Source organism: Drosophila pseudoobscura, chromosome X (assembly GCF_009870125.1).
Source record: "Drosophila pseudoobscura strain MV-25-SWS-2005 chromosome X, UCI_Dpse_MV25, whole genome shotgun sequence".
Classification (NCBI taxonomy): Eukaryota; Metazoa; Arthropoda; class Insecta; order Diptera; family Drosophilidae; genus Drosophila; species Drosophila pseudoobscura.
The window spans coordinates 62,031,804-62,048,571 of NC_046683.1; the positions used below are offsets into that span (position 1 = coordinate 62,031,804).

The 16,768-nt window shown below is 46.4% G+C and overlaps 1 protein-coding gene across 2 annotated transcripts in view; it reads left to right on the forward strand.

Annotated features, from left to right (window-relative positions):
• The first annotated feature begins 1,691 nt into the window (after window positions 1-1,691).
• The window catches only part of nkd (naked cuticle), a 41,124-nt gene continuing 26,047 nt past the window's right edge, over window positions 1,692-16,768 (forward strand). The window contains exon 1 of one of the 2 annotated variants that reach the window (XM_033384520.1): window positions 1,692-3,107. In XM_033384520.1, coding sequence (XP_033240411.1) covers window positions 3,044-3,107 — 64 coding nt within the window. In that variant the 5' untranslated portion in view covers window positions 1,692-3,043. The remainder of the gene's footprint in view (window positions 3,108-16,768) is intronic. The other variant, XM_033384519.1, reaches the window with a different exon arrangement.

Sequence of the window (16,768 nt, forward strand, 5' to 3'; positions counted from 1 at the left end):
ACATCATGAAATTAAGACGATGGATCAATGGATGACGACGAAGGTCGAAACAAAGACAGAGGCAGGAAAGGCCCAGGCCCAAGCCCAAGCCCATCCAGAAGAATGGAAGAACGAAACGAAACGAAACGTAACCCTTCTGTTAGAAAGAGGTTCTCCATCTCCCTCTCCCCTCTCCCCACTCCCCCCTCTCTATGCGATCGCGTGTTCTTCTTCAATTACAGCGCCATTATACCCCGAAAGCCGAAAACGTTTTACGGTGCGAAAGCCTGTGGACCCCCCGAGGGCACGGCTCGGCTCGGCTCGGGACCGGGGAAGATCTGTGTGCCGCCCCGCGGGCACCCCCCCCCCGCTGCCACCGCCGCCGCCGCCGACTCCACTTGCTTTTGATCGGAGAAGAAAGAAAAAGCTTTGTGTTTTTTTTGGTTGGGTTTTTTTTTCAGCGTAATTCAGGATTCTCCTTGCTCTGTTATTATCGTCGGGTCTTGAGCTTGGGTCTGGGGTTACTTCTCGGTTTTTTTTTTTTAAGTTTTTTTTTTGGTTTCTTGTGGGTAATTGCCCTGATGTTTGGTCTCAGCAGGCGGTGGTGCGGTGCTGCTCTGGGGAGGGGCCCACAAGCAACGCCGATGTTGCCGCTCAAATTTAAAAACAATCAAAATTGCTCGATGCGGCGGCTATGCATAGGAGCCAAATTAAAACCGGGTATTATCCATATACTATGTATGTTTGTATGTATGTACATATGTGTATAATCATAAGCCGAACCGCAGCAAAGGCGAGAAGAAAAGAAAGCTCCGCTTTTTGGGGCGTGGAAATTGTTGCACTTGAAGATGTTGCTCCTACGAGCACTCTGCATGAGATTAGAAAGGTGTTTGTGGAAGATTTAAGGTCTATCGGATCTATCTGAGCGACTCGAATCCCATTTATTTTTCAACATTCATAAGGAAAAACGAAAAGACACATATTCCGGCGAAAAATGGTATAGTAACAAAAAACATACCGATATTTAACTTAAATATTCGATTTTAAAATACAATCAAAGTAAAATTAAAAAGGAATCGCTGTAAACATAAACTTAATAATAATAATTTAATAATTTGGACCCATTTAATATAATCAATTTGTAGGAAATATGTACATATGTACATACATACATATATGTATATAAAATATGAAATACATATATTAAATATTTTCATATTAATATCAAAATGCAAGTAAAAAGACTTTCCGTTTCTTTTCGTTTTATTTTTGAAGTTATCATTCCCAGATCGAATCTATTGTTATAAATTTTTAAATCGAATTTTAAATATGAAAATTTCAGTGTTGTCGCCGCTGGGTATAGCTTTAAATATTTGTTAAAAACACATTTAATCATATTCTTCTCAGTAAATCTCCATTGAATATCGACAAATTTGAGCAGTCCCTGTGGAAAAGTGCCATCAAAAACCACTGCTACAGCCGGAAAGAGCACGGAAATGCTCAAAGTAAACGCTCTTAAATAAACAAAACCATATCATATCAAAACAACACTCAATCCTCCATTCGAAAACCACTCACCACTCACGTACTGTGAGCAGCCAAAGAGAGAGAGCCATGGCATGCCTCTCAGAAAGGTATGGACCGTCCGCTCTTCGCGGTGCTCAAACACTCGATATAGGTCCCCACGAAGAGAGAGCACAGAGCAGAGAGCGAGTCATGGCCATGGTATAAGCAGCAGTCGGGTGGACGGTTTGGTGCCTCAACCACTTTGTGAGTCGATTCGAGTCGAGTCGCCTCCCCGTGTAGCGCCGCGTTCGGTTTGTACCGTTTAGTTTGTTTTCGTCGGCCATTAGCGAGAGTCGTGTGTCGTTCCGAGAGATACATCCGAAGCAGAGATATTCTCGTCGTTCTAGAAGATACGCCGCCACAACCACGGACCGAAATGAATTTTTTTCCGTGATATACGTATAAATTAAATCAAATATAAACGTATCGTATCTGTGTTGAATACGCGACAAGTGAGAGAAAATTCAAATGAAAAGCTAAACAACCCGAAAAACCGCCCCCGCAACAATCACACCCCCCGAATAAGTCGCCCACCCCCACACCCCCACAGCCCAAAAACGTCCCCCCTCCCACACCACCAAAACACATCGTTCGCGTCTCTTGAAATTCATTTGGAAATAAATCGTGTTTTTAGCATTTTTTTTTTGGTTGTTGTTGTATTTTTGCTGTTTAATCGCTAGCCGCCAGCCAAGTTATTTACATCGACCGTCGGGCAACAACAACAACAACAACAACAACAACAGCAACGACAACAGTTACAGCAACAAGAACAACAACCACAACAAGTCGAGTCTGGCGAAAAATGTTTTACAATTAAAATTACGCGCGCAGCAGGCAAAAGTATCTGGCAGATACGCAAACACACACATACCCACCCATACACTGAAAGCAGGGCGCAATATGCGCAAATTAAACTAAAATGCAGCATATCAGAGCTGTAAAAACTTTTACGACTCCCCCTCCTGCCACTGCCATTGCCATTGCCACTGCCACTGCCGCTGCCCCTGCCACTCCACAGAGAGAGAGTGTCCTGGTCCTGGTCCTGCCACCCGCACAGTCGAAAATAATACCAGATACAAATTAAGGTCGCTCAGCGGCAGCGCATAAAACAGGAACAACAATCCCAGGACAACGACAACACAGGACAACGGTGAAGAAGTTTCTACCTGAGGAGAGTATATTAGAGGCAGGACTACTACGGGATCCGGGATCCTTACACAAAAGGATATCCAGCAGGGGAGCAGCGCGCACACACACAAAGGCCGTAAAACATTTTGGGCTGCTGCAGGTCGGTCCTCCTGGCATTCTCCTGGCATCCTCCTCTGGTCGTAAATTTTCAACCCAACCAAGCAACACCAACCCCCACCCCGTCCCAACACACGCCAGAAAGAGCCGAAAATATCCAAGAAGTAACTGCATCTACGGCTAACCAGCAAAAGGAAAACACACATATACATATATAAATATATATATATATATAAATATTCGAGCATTCGAGATGGCGGGCAACATTGTCAAATGGTGGAAGCATAAAATACTCGGCGGCTACAAACAATTCTCAGGTAAGCGAGAAAGCCAAAGCGCTCTCCTCAACTTGTTTAGTGAATTTCCAGAGAGACAGCAAGACAGAGAGACAGAGAGATAGTTGCCAACAGATATGAAAAGATGGATGGTAATGATCTTGGGGAGTGCTAAAGTTGCGACAGGCGAGAGTTCGGGGGAAACAATTTGTTGAAAATACGAAAATAAATTGAATTTAAATGTTACCTGGAAGTCGACATTTATGTGATTTTGGGGCTACTTCGAGAGTAGATATACTCGTGCACATTTAAATCATTGTTCAGCTATAATTTTTAATAGGATTTGGTTGGGTTCCCAGGTTAATCCTCTACTTATTCCACTTTTCTTATAATTTTCTATCTAAATCCTTCAATGTTAAATATTCAATGCAAAAAGCCTCCTCCATTCATTCGCTTGGATGTGGCTGGCTGGTTGTGTTATCAGAGACCCATTCCCCCCATTAACATGCAACAATCTGGCATTGAAGATCTGAAATATGGCCCTTCTGCCACACATACACTCGCACACAGCACAGCACAGCACAGCCATCCCAGATACCCAGATACCCATCCACCCATCTATCTTCTATTCAGAATTCATTCAGTCAAGGGCTTCTCCCACATCCTTTTCCAATAATTACGCAGAAACAACAATAACAACGGATCGGCTGGAAGAAGAATGAAAATGAAATGTAGGCAATCCCCCAGCGGACTGCATTTTTATCTTGAAGATACAGATACCCGGGGTCGGGTACACAGCCGGAGAATGTTTCGCTTGTGGTCGTTCGTTCGGCGGAGAGGGAGAGCGAGAGCGAGCGGGAGAGGGAGCAGGATGGGACGATACACACAAAAATAGAACGAAATTGAAAATCGGGGCATATAACAGAGGAATAACAACTACAAAACATCAAAAGAAAAACGACGCATGGAAAATAGACAGTTTTTTTCTTCTCTTTTGGAAAACAGATCGAAGTGTTTGTAGAGATACACAGAAAGAAGGGATCGGATCGGATCGATTCGAATCGGATGGGATGGGATGGGATCGCCGCTGCAGTCGTGATCAATAGAACGTTTGGCTCCTGCTATAGAGACCTTCCTTCCTTCTCCTTAGTCATGGGTAGCATACTCGTATCATACGCGTAAATAAACAAGGGACCGCGTACCGCAGAACGAACCCCTGCGCACCTCCGATAGCCCCCGAGAACCCCCGAGAGCTCCCGAGAACTGCCGAGAATCGGAATTGGAAATGCGGACGACCTTTCTGCCAAACGGTCGAGACGCGACGTTGATGTCCGAATCGATGAAGGAACATCAATCAATCAATGTTTTGTTTTTTGTTTTTCTTCTACCATTCTGTTGTTTTCTGTCCACAAATTCATTGGAAATACGAGTGTATGCCGTCTCCGTACTCCCTTTTTTTCCGTGAGAGAGAGAGTGGGGAGGGGGGGGGGGGATCTCTACTGGCAATTGGTCTGCGCCAATTAAATGCCAGGCCAACACTTTGAACCCTTCCTGATGAGTCGAGTCGAGACGAGACGAGAGTCTCCTTTTGCTGTTGGCCGCCAGGACGGGGGCCCCCATACACTAATTGCTTGCAGATGCACCGGGGGATTCAAAGGAAACCTCCAAAGGCACACCGAAGCATGCAACTTCAAAGAAAGCAGCCAGCAGCAGGCACAGGCACAGCCACTGCCACAGCCACAAAAATTCGATGAGCCAGAGAGGCAGGAGTTAAAGGAAGAGCCCAAGAGAGGGAGAGCGAGAGAGAGAAAAAATGAAAATAAAGCGAATTGAAATGCCGACGCCGTTTAAAAACAACGTACGAACATTTCTTACCTGTTGCAGGCAAAGGCAAAGGCAAAGGTAAAGGTAAAGCCATAGGTAAACGTAAACGTAAACGCAGAGAGAGGTAAAGGTAAAGGTAAAGGCAGCTGCTACGAGGCCAAGACCGACGGACGGACCGGTGGACGGGCCGATGGACAGACCGACTCTCATACACAAAAACCTTTTAAAACCCTCACGTTGATAAAACAACAACAACAAGAGGCTGAGCCGCCGCCGCCGCCGCCGCCGCCGCAAGCAAAAATAATAATAACTGAGCCGAGGCGGCAGGCGGCAGAGTCGGCAGAGTCGTTGCAAGCTGCTGCTCCGACTCGATTCCCCATTCCCCATCTCCAGCTCCACCATCCCATTCCATCCATAGCCACATCCACATCCACATCCCAACCAGTTCCGCGGCCCGGCCAACTATGCCAAACATCTCCACGGCAACGGCGGCGGCGGCGGTGGCGGCCATACACAAAAGCGGTTTTTAGAGACGGAACGACGATCGACAGATGGACGGACGGATCCAGCGAGCCAGCGATCCAGCGAGTGTATGTACGTTGTTTTGTATCTTTGAGATACACACCGCGCGCGGCTTTGCCGCAGCTCGCGTTGAGTGCCCTGCTGCTGCCGCTGCCGCTGCCTTCGGATCGGATCGGATGCTGTGAATGCGGCGGTGCGGCCTCAGTCAAGCTGCGCTTTGCGCTCTGTTCAAAAGATGCGCTTTTCGCTTTGAGGCGCGGCACCAGAGGCCGTCCCCACAGTGGGACAAAAGACACACGACAAGAGAGTCTTGGTGTGTGTGCGTGTGTGTGTTTAAATGGGGATTATCAGAGATACTTATACTCCAAATACGAGAGCTGGAAATAGAGAGGGATTTTAAGGGAATTTACGTGGAGTCTTAGGAACCCAAAGAAGTGCTTTTTGAATGGGAAACACACCATTATATGCATAAAATATTCAGTTTTTAAAGACACATATTAAAATTAGTTTAAAAAAAATTTTAATTAAACATAAATGTATTTAAAAGTCTTTTTGTTACGGCCTACAATTAATAAAAATATACAAAAATTTAAAAAAAAAATGTGTTTTGTTAAATACACAAAATTGTAGTTTTTGTAATGAATGAAGTTTATTTATTTGAAATAAGAACAAATATTAAAATCAATTAATATTATATTAAATTTAATATTTGAAAGCACTTTGTTTTTAAAATTTCCACTCTCTAAAAATTGTGTTTAAATTACAAAAATAAAATAACGATTATAAGCTTGGAAAAGCGCACTCGAAAATGAAGCATTTTCCTCCTCCTCCTCCCCTCCCCCCAATCGAACTTGTGCCCACTGTGCCGCCTCGAATGCGGGTTTCACAACTTTTGCCTTGGCTTTTCTTCGCGTTGATGTTGCTGTTGTGGTGTTGTGCTGTTGCCTTCTGCTGTTATTATAATGGTTGTTGTTGGTATTATTATGGTTGTTGTGAATTACGGTAGAAGGCAACAGGCGAATCGCGTTGGCTGTGCTCTGACAGGCCGCCGCCATACACTCGCGACTTGAACTCGGTTTGGCGGGAGCAGGGGCTCTGGGCGGTGGGGAGAGGAGAGGAGAGGGACCTCCTCAAGCTGCAACTTCCAACTTTGACTCTGGACGATTTTTGTTGTTGGTTGCTGCTGATCCACCGCAAAAGAGTGGACATGCATCCGTAGAGTGGGGCCAATAGCCTGGTATAAGCAATTTTCGTAATATTAGCCAGGAAGTTGCCGTTCGAGCGTTCAAGCGTTCAAGCGTTCGAGCGTTCGCCTTTTCGTTGACATGCCAGCGACCCTATATGGTGTTCGGCTCTTGGCTCTTGGCTCTGTTTTGGTTCGAATCGGAACGGGCTTCGACAGCAGGACTGGTTTTCGGAGGCCGAAACAATGCTCCTCCTGCCTTGGCCGCCTGCCGCCTGCCGCCTTGTGCCAAAAGATAAAAAGCTGTTAGCTCGTAGCTTCTGCATTTCTGCAGCTCCAGCAGCAGCATCCAGCTGGGAGGCAGGGTCGTCAGGGCGAAGAGGGGGCTTCAAGATATATGTAATGACTTTTGAGGTTTTTGTTTTGGTCCGTCGGCGGCAGTGGCAGCGGCAACGGCAGCGGCAGCGGCTTATGTTTTGGGGCCGTGTTTTGTGTTGATTTAGCAATTGGCTTTTGAGGCTCTGGCCTTCCTGGCCAGCAAGCCTTCTTCTTGGAATTCTCGTACTCCTTTCTTTTCTTTGAAAGACCCATAACTTCTAGCCTATATGTAAATTGTAAGCCCAAACAACAACAGAGCAGAGTACAGTAGAGGAAACACAGAGGAAATACAGAGGAAATTTCTGGGAAAACGATACACAAAGCAAAGCAAAACAAAACAAAACAAAACACACACCAGCGAATACTTGTGGCAGTGCTTTTTGGGTTTCCAATAAATGTGATGGAAGAACCGTGTTTTGGATCCCCCCAGTTGGTTCTTCTTCTTTGCAAAATGTATGGGGGGCTACGGGCTACGGGATACGGGTTACGGGTGTAAGAGTGTATGTCGGCGGTACCTCTGACGTCTGATTGATAAGGCGAACTCCACTTTCCGTCTTATCTTAATAATATTTAATGCACGGCAGGGCGGGGCAGGGCGGGGCAGGGCGGGGCAGGGCGGTGAACGGTGGAACGTTGGATCGGTGAGCGGTGATCGGTGAACACTCGTAGCCAAGTAGAGTGTCCGACTACTCGGGTCGTAGGAATACTCGTAGTTTGTGTATAGTGAAAATGAAATTGAAAATAATACAAAACGCTTTGTCGGTCATTAGCTTTGAGTGGACGCCGCCACTGGCACCGCCACAGTGACAGCCACAGCCACAGCGACACATCGGCCTTTGCCTCTTCGATCCCCTCCCCACCCCCCTCTTCGTTCCACTTCTCATTTGGTATTTTCGTATTTCTTTTTTTTTTTTGTATTTTGGGGATCGCCGCGTCATATGTGCGCTTGGGATCGGGTCGGGTTTTCGGTTTGGTTTGGTTTTTATTATGTCAAAGCGTAGAAGCCGCCAAACATGTGGGCCCCACGAGTGCGTGTGTGTGCGCGAGTATCTGTGTTTTGCTTTGAGTGAAAATTAGTCTGGGAAACGGCCCCCCACTAAACAGAAATCAAGGGGCTTTCCTGGCAGGAGAGAGGATATTATCAAACACATTTAACATTAAAGAGATCACTTATAAATAGTAAATTCTAGTCGAAACTATAGGTACATCCGTTCTGTCTTCATATTCAAGGATTGATCCAAATAAAAGGACTAACAATACCCTCGCATTCTAGTGATTAAATACCACTCGAATTGTGCCTGCTGGGTGCACTGTCAGCCACTATATTATATAGAAATGTTCGAAATTTTGTGGAGTTGCATTTGCCAGAGGATATTCCGAGTAGGTTGTGGGCAGGGGGGGGGGGGGGCGTATGGTTGGGATGGCCATGCTGTTGGTGGAGATAAAACAAAAGGCGGCTAACAAACAGAAACCAGAGCAAACCGAGAGCCCCAACACTGACAACAAAAGCGTACTATCAATGGGTGTCTGTATCTGTGTGTGTATCTGTGTGTGTGTGTGTTGGCATTCGGGTGTCGTGTCTGTCGTCTGCACACAGACACTTTCCGCTTTTGAAGTGGCTTTTAATTGATAAAAAGCAGAAAAAAAGGCGAAAAGAGAATAAACCGTAAACCGTAAACCGTACGGGCATTACACATACGCCATGGTGGCCGTGGCAGGAAAATTGAGAGCTGATACCAGCAGCGGCAGCACCAGAGCACCAGAGCAACGACATTGATATTAATTCCCACGCTGTTGATGCCAGAGTGCTCTCTCTCCATCTCTCGCTAGAATTTATTTTCGGGGCTCTCCCCATCCACCACGTAGTTAAATGATAAAAACGTGTTGCACCCCCTCCCCCCCCACTCCCTACCCAAATCAGAATGGGTGCGGAATGCAGGAGGGGGCCTGGGAGGGAGAGCTAAGTGCTTCTGGGAGCGAAAATAGATAATGGATGGCTCTCGACGGGATGCTACAGATTGCCAATGGCACTGGATATCCACTTCCACTACGAGTGGAACATTTTGAAGGTTTCTTTGTTTTTAAGCGAGGTCCAAAATTGCGTAGAAAATTCACTCGAAAGAAATAATTCCACCAGAAATTACAACACATTTCTCACACGACGAAAAACCATTTTCAGACAGAAGTACAAAATTAAACTGTAAATTTTTGCCGGCATTTGGCAATTTATAGAAAATTTTCCAATTGTGATTATTGATTATTCATTTCCTTCCATCGAGCGAGCGAGCGTCGGCTTTCCACTTCAGGCTTTCAGCCGCACCTACAATTTCGATTTCGATTTGCTGGATTGCCTAACCAAGTCTGTGCCTCTCTCTCTACCTCTGCCTCTCCCTGTTGTCCCTTCTTCTTCGCCATTTCCTCACGGATTGAGGTTAATGTTGAGGTTGGGAGTCGTCTGTGGAGTTGCTCTTACACCGCCTCCTACTCCGACTCCGACTCCGACATCATCATCATCATTGAAATGGTAAATTGGACTGCAGAATTTTGGTATTGGAATTGCTGGGATTGTACTCGCATACTCGTATTGTTGTTGTTGTGCCATTTTGCCATTCCCTCTGTTTAGTTTTTTTTGTGTTGGGTATTGTGTGGCATGGTAGGAGGTGGGGGGGAGGGGGGGCAATCATAACGGGTCGCTTGTTAACATGCTACATTAAATTTTTATCAAGAGCCATGGCAACAGCCATCAGCCTCCATTCCTCCGCTGCTGCCTCTGCCCAGCATAAATATCATAAATATCTAAAATAATGATGTTGTTTGTTGCTCTCACACTCCCTCTCTGTCTCTGTCGCTGTCTCGATATTACTATGATTATTGGGGAACTGGGGCTGCAATGTAGCATGATTAACACAATCCCTGTGTGGCACTGTGCGGCCCTGTGTGGCACTGTGTGGCAGGGAGAAGAGAAACAATCAACCCAAATAGAACCTAAAAGCATTGAGCCGAAACCCTCACATACTCGTACATTACAAATAATCATCATCATCAACAATGGACCCCCCCACCCAGAGATACTTATGTATCTTGTGGGTGTGGTCAAAAAAACAACAACAAAAAGCTGGCAGGGTACTGCCAGAGGAAAGAGGGAAAACTTTCATTAAATGAAGAGCCACTGATCGCTCTCTCTCGCTCCCTCTCCAATGGATTATTGGATCATTGGATCGTACATATATCATAGAATATTACTGCACTGCAAAAGCCACAAGAAAGTACGAGTATCCTATGGATAGCTCGTTAGCAGAAGTTCAGGACGAAGTAAATGTTCGGAAATAATGAAATATTACTATGATTTATATAATATTTATTGCACAAAAGCCAAACCATAACAACAACAATAAACATAATGACAAACAAACGGCACACTGGAACACGTACACATGCGGATACACGGATACACGGATACACGGATACACACGTTAATGTATTTATGAAGTTGAAGTTTGCTGTGTGCAGCGGCACGCCACTGACGAAAAGTTTTAATCGCTTCGAGGGGGGATGGGGGCGTAGATCCATTTTGGTGGTGCCTCGAGGGGGGGGAGGGCGGTGACTTTATCATACATTCAACTTGGGGCTATGGCTATCGGCCGAACAACGTCATAAATTTGTAGCGCCAATTAATCACTTTGCCACAGAGAGTGCCTGCCAGCCAACCCGAGGGGGGATAGAGGGTGGAAAAGGGGGGGGGGAGGGGAGGTGGGGCCACGGGAAAAAGTTTTCCGTTTGACTGCATTGCAGTGCAGTCTATTGAATAATTGATGATGCATCTTGCAGATACATTTAAAGCGAGGGGCAAACAAAAAAACAACAACAGACAAAAACAAAACGAATGCACACAAAAACGTATATATAAATATTGCACATACATAAATACACATGTACATATGTATATATACATATATGCATGAATGTGTGTGTGTATGATGTGATATGCCAACAACAAGCTGTCAATTTCAATTCATTAAAGTAGTGTGGGAAAAAAAACAGCAACAAGTTGAGATACAGCCACGTACAGAAACAGGCACACGCACAGATACAAAAGTATCTGGGGTAATGAGCAGCAAGAGGGAGAAATATTTTTACAGATATATATATATTTTTTTTTTAAAAAGGATTGCGTGCCTGTGAATTAATGAGGAAACGCCAGGAAACGAGCCACTGCCTCTCTCTGAAATGATAAAAAACCAAAACCGAGAGGGTTCTCTTATCAAACAGAAGCCCAGCAATTTTTATGGCTTTGACAAATGCCGAGAGCGGGACAGACGGATCCATCTGGTGCGAGTATCTGGTGGGGGTGGGGGAGGTATACGAATGTACATCTTTTTCCCAAGAATTTTAAGTGTTATTTATGTTTGTACAGTTAATTTGCATCCCATTGATGTCGGGACCGGACCCGAAAAAGAAGAAAGGAACACTACGCTGAAAGGGTTGCAGGAGAAAAAGGTTCAAAAGATATTTTATGCGTACATAATTAATACTTGAGCAACGCCATGCCACGCCACGCCATGCCACTGCTCTGCTCTGTTCTGAGAGGTGCGGGCGGTGGCTGGTGCGTGGTGCGGGGTGCGGTGTTAAGCGGCTTTGAGCCTAAACGGAAATGTGGCACGAAAAATTCCTCGAATACCAAACCCAAGACCCTCCGCCGCACACCGCTCACCGCTCAGCACTCCTCTCTCTCTCTTTGCTCATTGTTTCCCCTAAGCTGGCATTAAATTTTCATGGTTTAAACAGCGGCACGAAATAGGCTTAGGTTTCGATGGCCGAGATGCTGCGATGCTGTTGTTGCTGTTTTCATCATCATCGGAGCTGTGTTTTTCACTTGAATTTCTGTCGGCGGCCATATAATTAAGGTGCAAACGGCAAAAATATGAGTGCAACGCAACACTTTGTGGCCCCAGTTCGGGGTCCGAAAGGAGAAAGAGAACCAGCAATTTGCCATGGCCCAGACTCTCGACTCAGCCGACTCGAACCGACTCGGGACCTCGCTATCGGACCTCAAGACTCGGAGCGACCTCAAAGCTCCTCCGATGATGCTGCCATGATGCTCATTAAAAAGCCACGTATACCTATACGTACACGTTTTATGTGTACGGGTTGTGTGTGTGTCTGTGTGTGTGTGTGTGTGTGTGTATATAAAACCTGACCAACAAATTGAAGTTGGTAGGTTAAAGGGGGGAGGGGGAGGGCCATGCCCATGCCGTGCCCCAAAAGTGCTACAGTTAATGGGCAGCAAAAAGAGTCCTGGGTCCTCGACTTCCTTGACTCTGTGTCGTGTCTGTGTTAATTTGATATGCTGCAGGCTGTCCAAGAAGAAGGGACCTCAAAGGTACAGAAGGGAGGGGTGGGCGGGGAGGAGTACTGGGACTGGGAGCCATCTGTCATGGCCTCGGAGCGGAGTTATGGCTAGGCGATGGCGCTGTTCTCATTATTTTTTGTGGCTTATTTGATGAATGGTGTGCGTTTGGAATGGCAGCGGGTGAAAGTGGAAATTTCGAAATTAAAAGAACGCTATAAATAATATTAGAGATGGTTCTCTGCTAAGCCCACCTCGTAATTAGATACGAGTGCGAGTATCTGCTCAGCAAACATTTAATGCAATTTATTTTATTTAATTAGTTTTTGGCCGAAAGTTTCTTTTTCATTTGTTCTTTTTTTCATTTTGTTGGGCAGGGTATTATGTGTCTGTCTGTACGTTGGCCACCAAATTGCTACTGGCTCCTTCCGACTGGCATGCCGCCCCCCCCCTACCAGATTGTCGCCAGACAAAATAGTCGTAATATTCCACGAATAATATTTGCTGGGAAGCTTTGGCGCTGCTTTTGGCTGTGGCAGTGCCTGTGGTGGTGGCTGTGGCACTGGCTGTGGCAGTGGCTGTGGCTTTTGGCCATAATTCACTTCACAGGCGACTGGCAACAACATGGTTTTGACGTTTATGAATTGATCATTATGCAAAATTATGATTTGTAGCGTTCAAATTACAAATTTGTTACATATTCTTTTCGGCTCCGCCCTGCTTCGGGTGATACCGCCTGCTCCGCTGGGGGTTCCTCCGAAAAATGTTGTGCCACAAATCATTTTCCATCAGTACGAGTATGTTTTTGGATCGGCGGTGCTCTCTGCTGACTTTTTTTCGCCAAACGATAAACAAGACATTCGATAGAGTAGGAGGCGGAGGACGAGCGGCAGGGGGAGATCTTGCGGGGGACTGGATGTATGTACGTATATTTACGCATAATTTGCATGGCCCCCATTTCAAGAATACAACAAAAATAGGCTACCAGAGGATGCCAAAAATATGCACACAGTCGTGGATCGGTTGTGTCGGGGAGGGAGGGGAGGGAGGGGTTAGGACAGGGCCCTCGTGGATTAGGGGGAAATGCAATTTGTATGCTATAAAAAGATGAACTGGGAGCAGTCTTGACTTGTAATGAATGAAAACAGCTGAAACTGTCTCTGAAATGGGGGAAAAGATTTCTATCAAAAAGAAACCCAAATTGAATGCACTCTGAAGTATCTCAGAAATGCGATTTACTCGTAAGATATTCAATATATCTATATACCAATAGTTTGCTTATAAACTCATCTGCTCTCTCAAGAATCGGAATTCTAGGTATTTTTCTACCGACTTCCTTGTCCGTTCGGAACCCCTTTTATCAGAGATCTAGCGTATTTATCCTAAAAATACTTGAGCTCTTAGTCATTTCTTGGCATTTCATTCAAACTTCCAGGCAAAACATTTGCCTAATTATCATCTTGAGAGATACAGATACAAATGCAGAGACAGAGAGACAGAGATACAGACACAGCAGACCTGCCTGCCTGCCAAAGCCGAACCGAACCGAGTTCCTGGAAAACCTGACACATTGTTAGCATCTATAAAAACGTCAAGCGGAGGGCAGGCAGCCAGAAGGAGATCCGTAGGACACATGGCAGACGTTCGTTCAATCTCTTCGGGATTTGGTTTGGGATTTCATGGTAACACAGAACAGCATGACACATCCCATCCCATTCCATCCCATCCACAAGAGAACTACGATTACGGATGGCAACAGCTACAACAGCAGCGGGACAGCGGGACAGCAGGACAGCGGGACAGCGGGACAGAGCTAATGATGAGAGCGTCATCGTCATCGTCGTCGTCGTCGTCGTGTGTGTCTTGAGATCCGTTTGCCGGGAGGGTCTGGGGTCTCTGTTCCTGAGATTGTCGCCCTACTCCAACCCCAGCAATTGATTTTAATTTCCGTGTATGCGTGTGTTCCCCTGGCTGCCCCTGCATCTGAGTATCTGTGTGTGTGTGTGTGTGTGTGTGGCGGTAGTTAAAACTTCCGGTGCATCCAACCGCATCCACAGCTGCTCCAAAATGCGGCGCCTACGATTTGGATTCTCTTCTCTTTTGATGCTGGTCGTGGTTTGGCCTTCCTCTCGAACTGCTTCTGGCCGCCATTAGCTCTGGTTCTATGGACTTCCGTTCCCAACACATTCACACACACACACACACACACATACAATGACCCAACACTGTAGAGGGCAGGTGTTGCCGTTATGCCGGCATTTTGTGGTCTCTATGCGGTTGCAGGCTGCATTCTGCTTGCTGCAGGAATCGAATGAAATACTTCCCTTCCCTACACTCGAAAGGTGTGGTCCGTCTGGGGAGACAGCGTTTGATTAAAGCGAACTACATTTCAATTCGAACCGAAGGCTGCCTCTCTCTCTCTCTCTCTCTCTTTGAAAAGGTCTTATTAAGCTGATTCCCCAGATACCAGATAAGTGCTTATGGAATGGAGTAGACTCTGGGGCTGTCATTAGAAAGATGATGTGGCGTGGCGTGGCGTGGCATGGTGTGGTGTGGCATGGTATGGTGTGGTGTGTGGCAAGGGGAAAGGTAGTTCTCCGAAGTGATTGTCTTTTGTCTGAAAGAGCTCGTTTGTGATGGTTTGATTGATGGGGCAGGATGGAAATGGAACTGGAAACTGAAGCTGGAGTTGGGGTTGGGGTCTGGGGCTTGGAGAGTGATTAGTAGGAGAGATCAGAGGAGGTGGGGAACAAGTCTTTGAAACACAAAAGATGATTGTGAGGCAGAGCATAAGGAATATATTGGTTGTCAGGCAATCAAAGAAAAGGCAGTGGCTTCAATGATGGATTTCTTGGATTTTCTCAGCTTGAACCCAAAAATGAAGCACAGACTGATTTGAATAGAGCAAAAAAAAAGCAAACAAATGGGGGGGCATGGAAAACTACCATAAATGGATCTGTGGACTGTGCCTCCTCTCTGGCTCTGGCTCTGGCTCGGGCTCTGGCTCTGGCTCCGCTCTGCCCTATTCAACTGTCATTCAGCCAGCACTTGCCTGCTGTCATTTGTAAAATTTATGGCTTGCTGTCAATGAAATGCCACCCAAAGCGTCCCATTGCCATTGTTGACACCACACCACACACACACACACACAGATACAGATACAGAGATACAGCGAAGGAGCAAAAGACAGTGTCGCATAGTTGCACATATTTAGCAGCCATTTTCAATTTCATTTGTGGCACAATTTAAAATGCAAAACACATGGAACCGAACCCAACAACACAACAGAAGAACTGAACAACTGAAGAGCTCTCCGAGCGAGGACCAGGGACCGACCAGCGACAGCGACAGTGACAGTGACAGTCCTCCCCTGGGTATGGGATGATATGGGATGAATGGATGTCTCTCTGGGACTTTGACAAATGCCGCTGCCGTTTAGACATAGGTGCTAATGGAGGAGCCGCTGGTGGTCATCTGCTGCTCCTCCGCTGGAGGTACGCGGGCGTCGGAGTAGGGGGGGCGGGGGCTGCGAGAGCTGCTCCGCGCTTATTGAAATTGATGAGCGGCCAAGTACGTGGCAGCTTAGCTCAAAATCTACCCTGACGAGACCCTGGGTCTGGCACTGGCTCTGCCTCTGGCTCTCGCTTTGTGGGTCTGGGTCTGGGCCTATAAGCGCAACTGAGTCTCTGACTTTGACATTGATTGATTGCTCTGGCAGTGTAATTTATATGATTGTATTACGGGGAGTACGACGAGAGAGCCACCCCTCCTCCCACTACCCCTCAACTTTGTTATTAATAGTTGCCGCCTGCCCCTGGCCGTGTCCGTGCCCCGGCCTCTGCCCCCTTGGCTGTGTTATTTCAACAACATTTGCTGTTGAAAATAATTTTCGTTTATAAAATATATGTGCCATGGCCCAAGCAATTCATTTTTAATGGTTCGCCGTGCAGTTTAGCGCACGGATCCCCCCCAGATCCAGTCCCTAATCCACACGGGGCTCGAAGCCAGAGCGAGAGGGAGAGAGAATTTGAAAAATTGATGGGGGAATTGTTTTTCGCCGGCTGATAAGCCAACGTATAAATACTCTTTGGAGTCCGAGCCATACGTCCTGCCACAGCACTCAATAGTCCTTGCAGTCCTTCCGGCGGCATACCCTTTCAGGTGTAGCCTTGGTGCGCAAATATTTCCCAATAGAATTTCAACGAGCTGCTAGTATTTTTGCATAGAATTTGATACCCAAAATATGTTGCAGCCGCAACAGGAATGACTTTGTGTGTGGATGAGTGTGGCAGCTCCAACGATAACCAGACACGTACACATGCCACAGGCGAATGCAGGCAGCGGGCAGCAGCTATCTTTGCCACACCACCCCGCAACCCCCCAACCCCCCTGGCACACCATCAAGCCATTTTGTTTTGGTTTTTTCGGAGAAAATTTTGCTGCATTTTA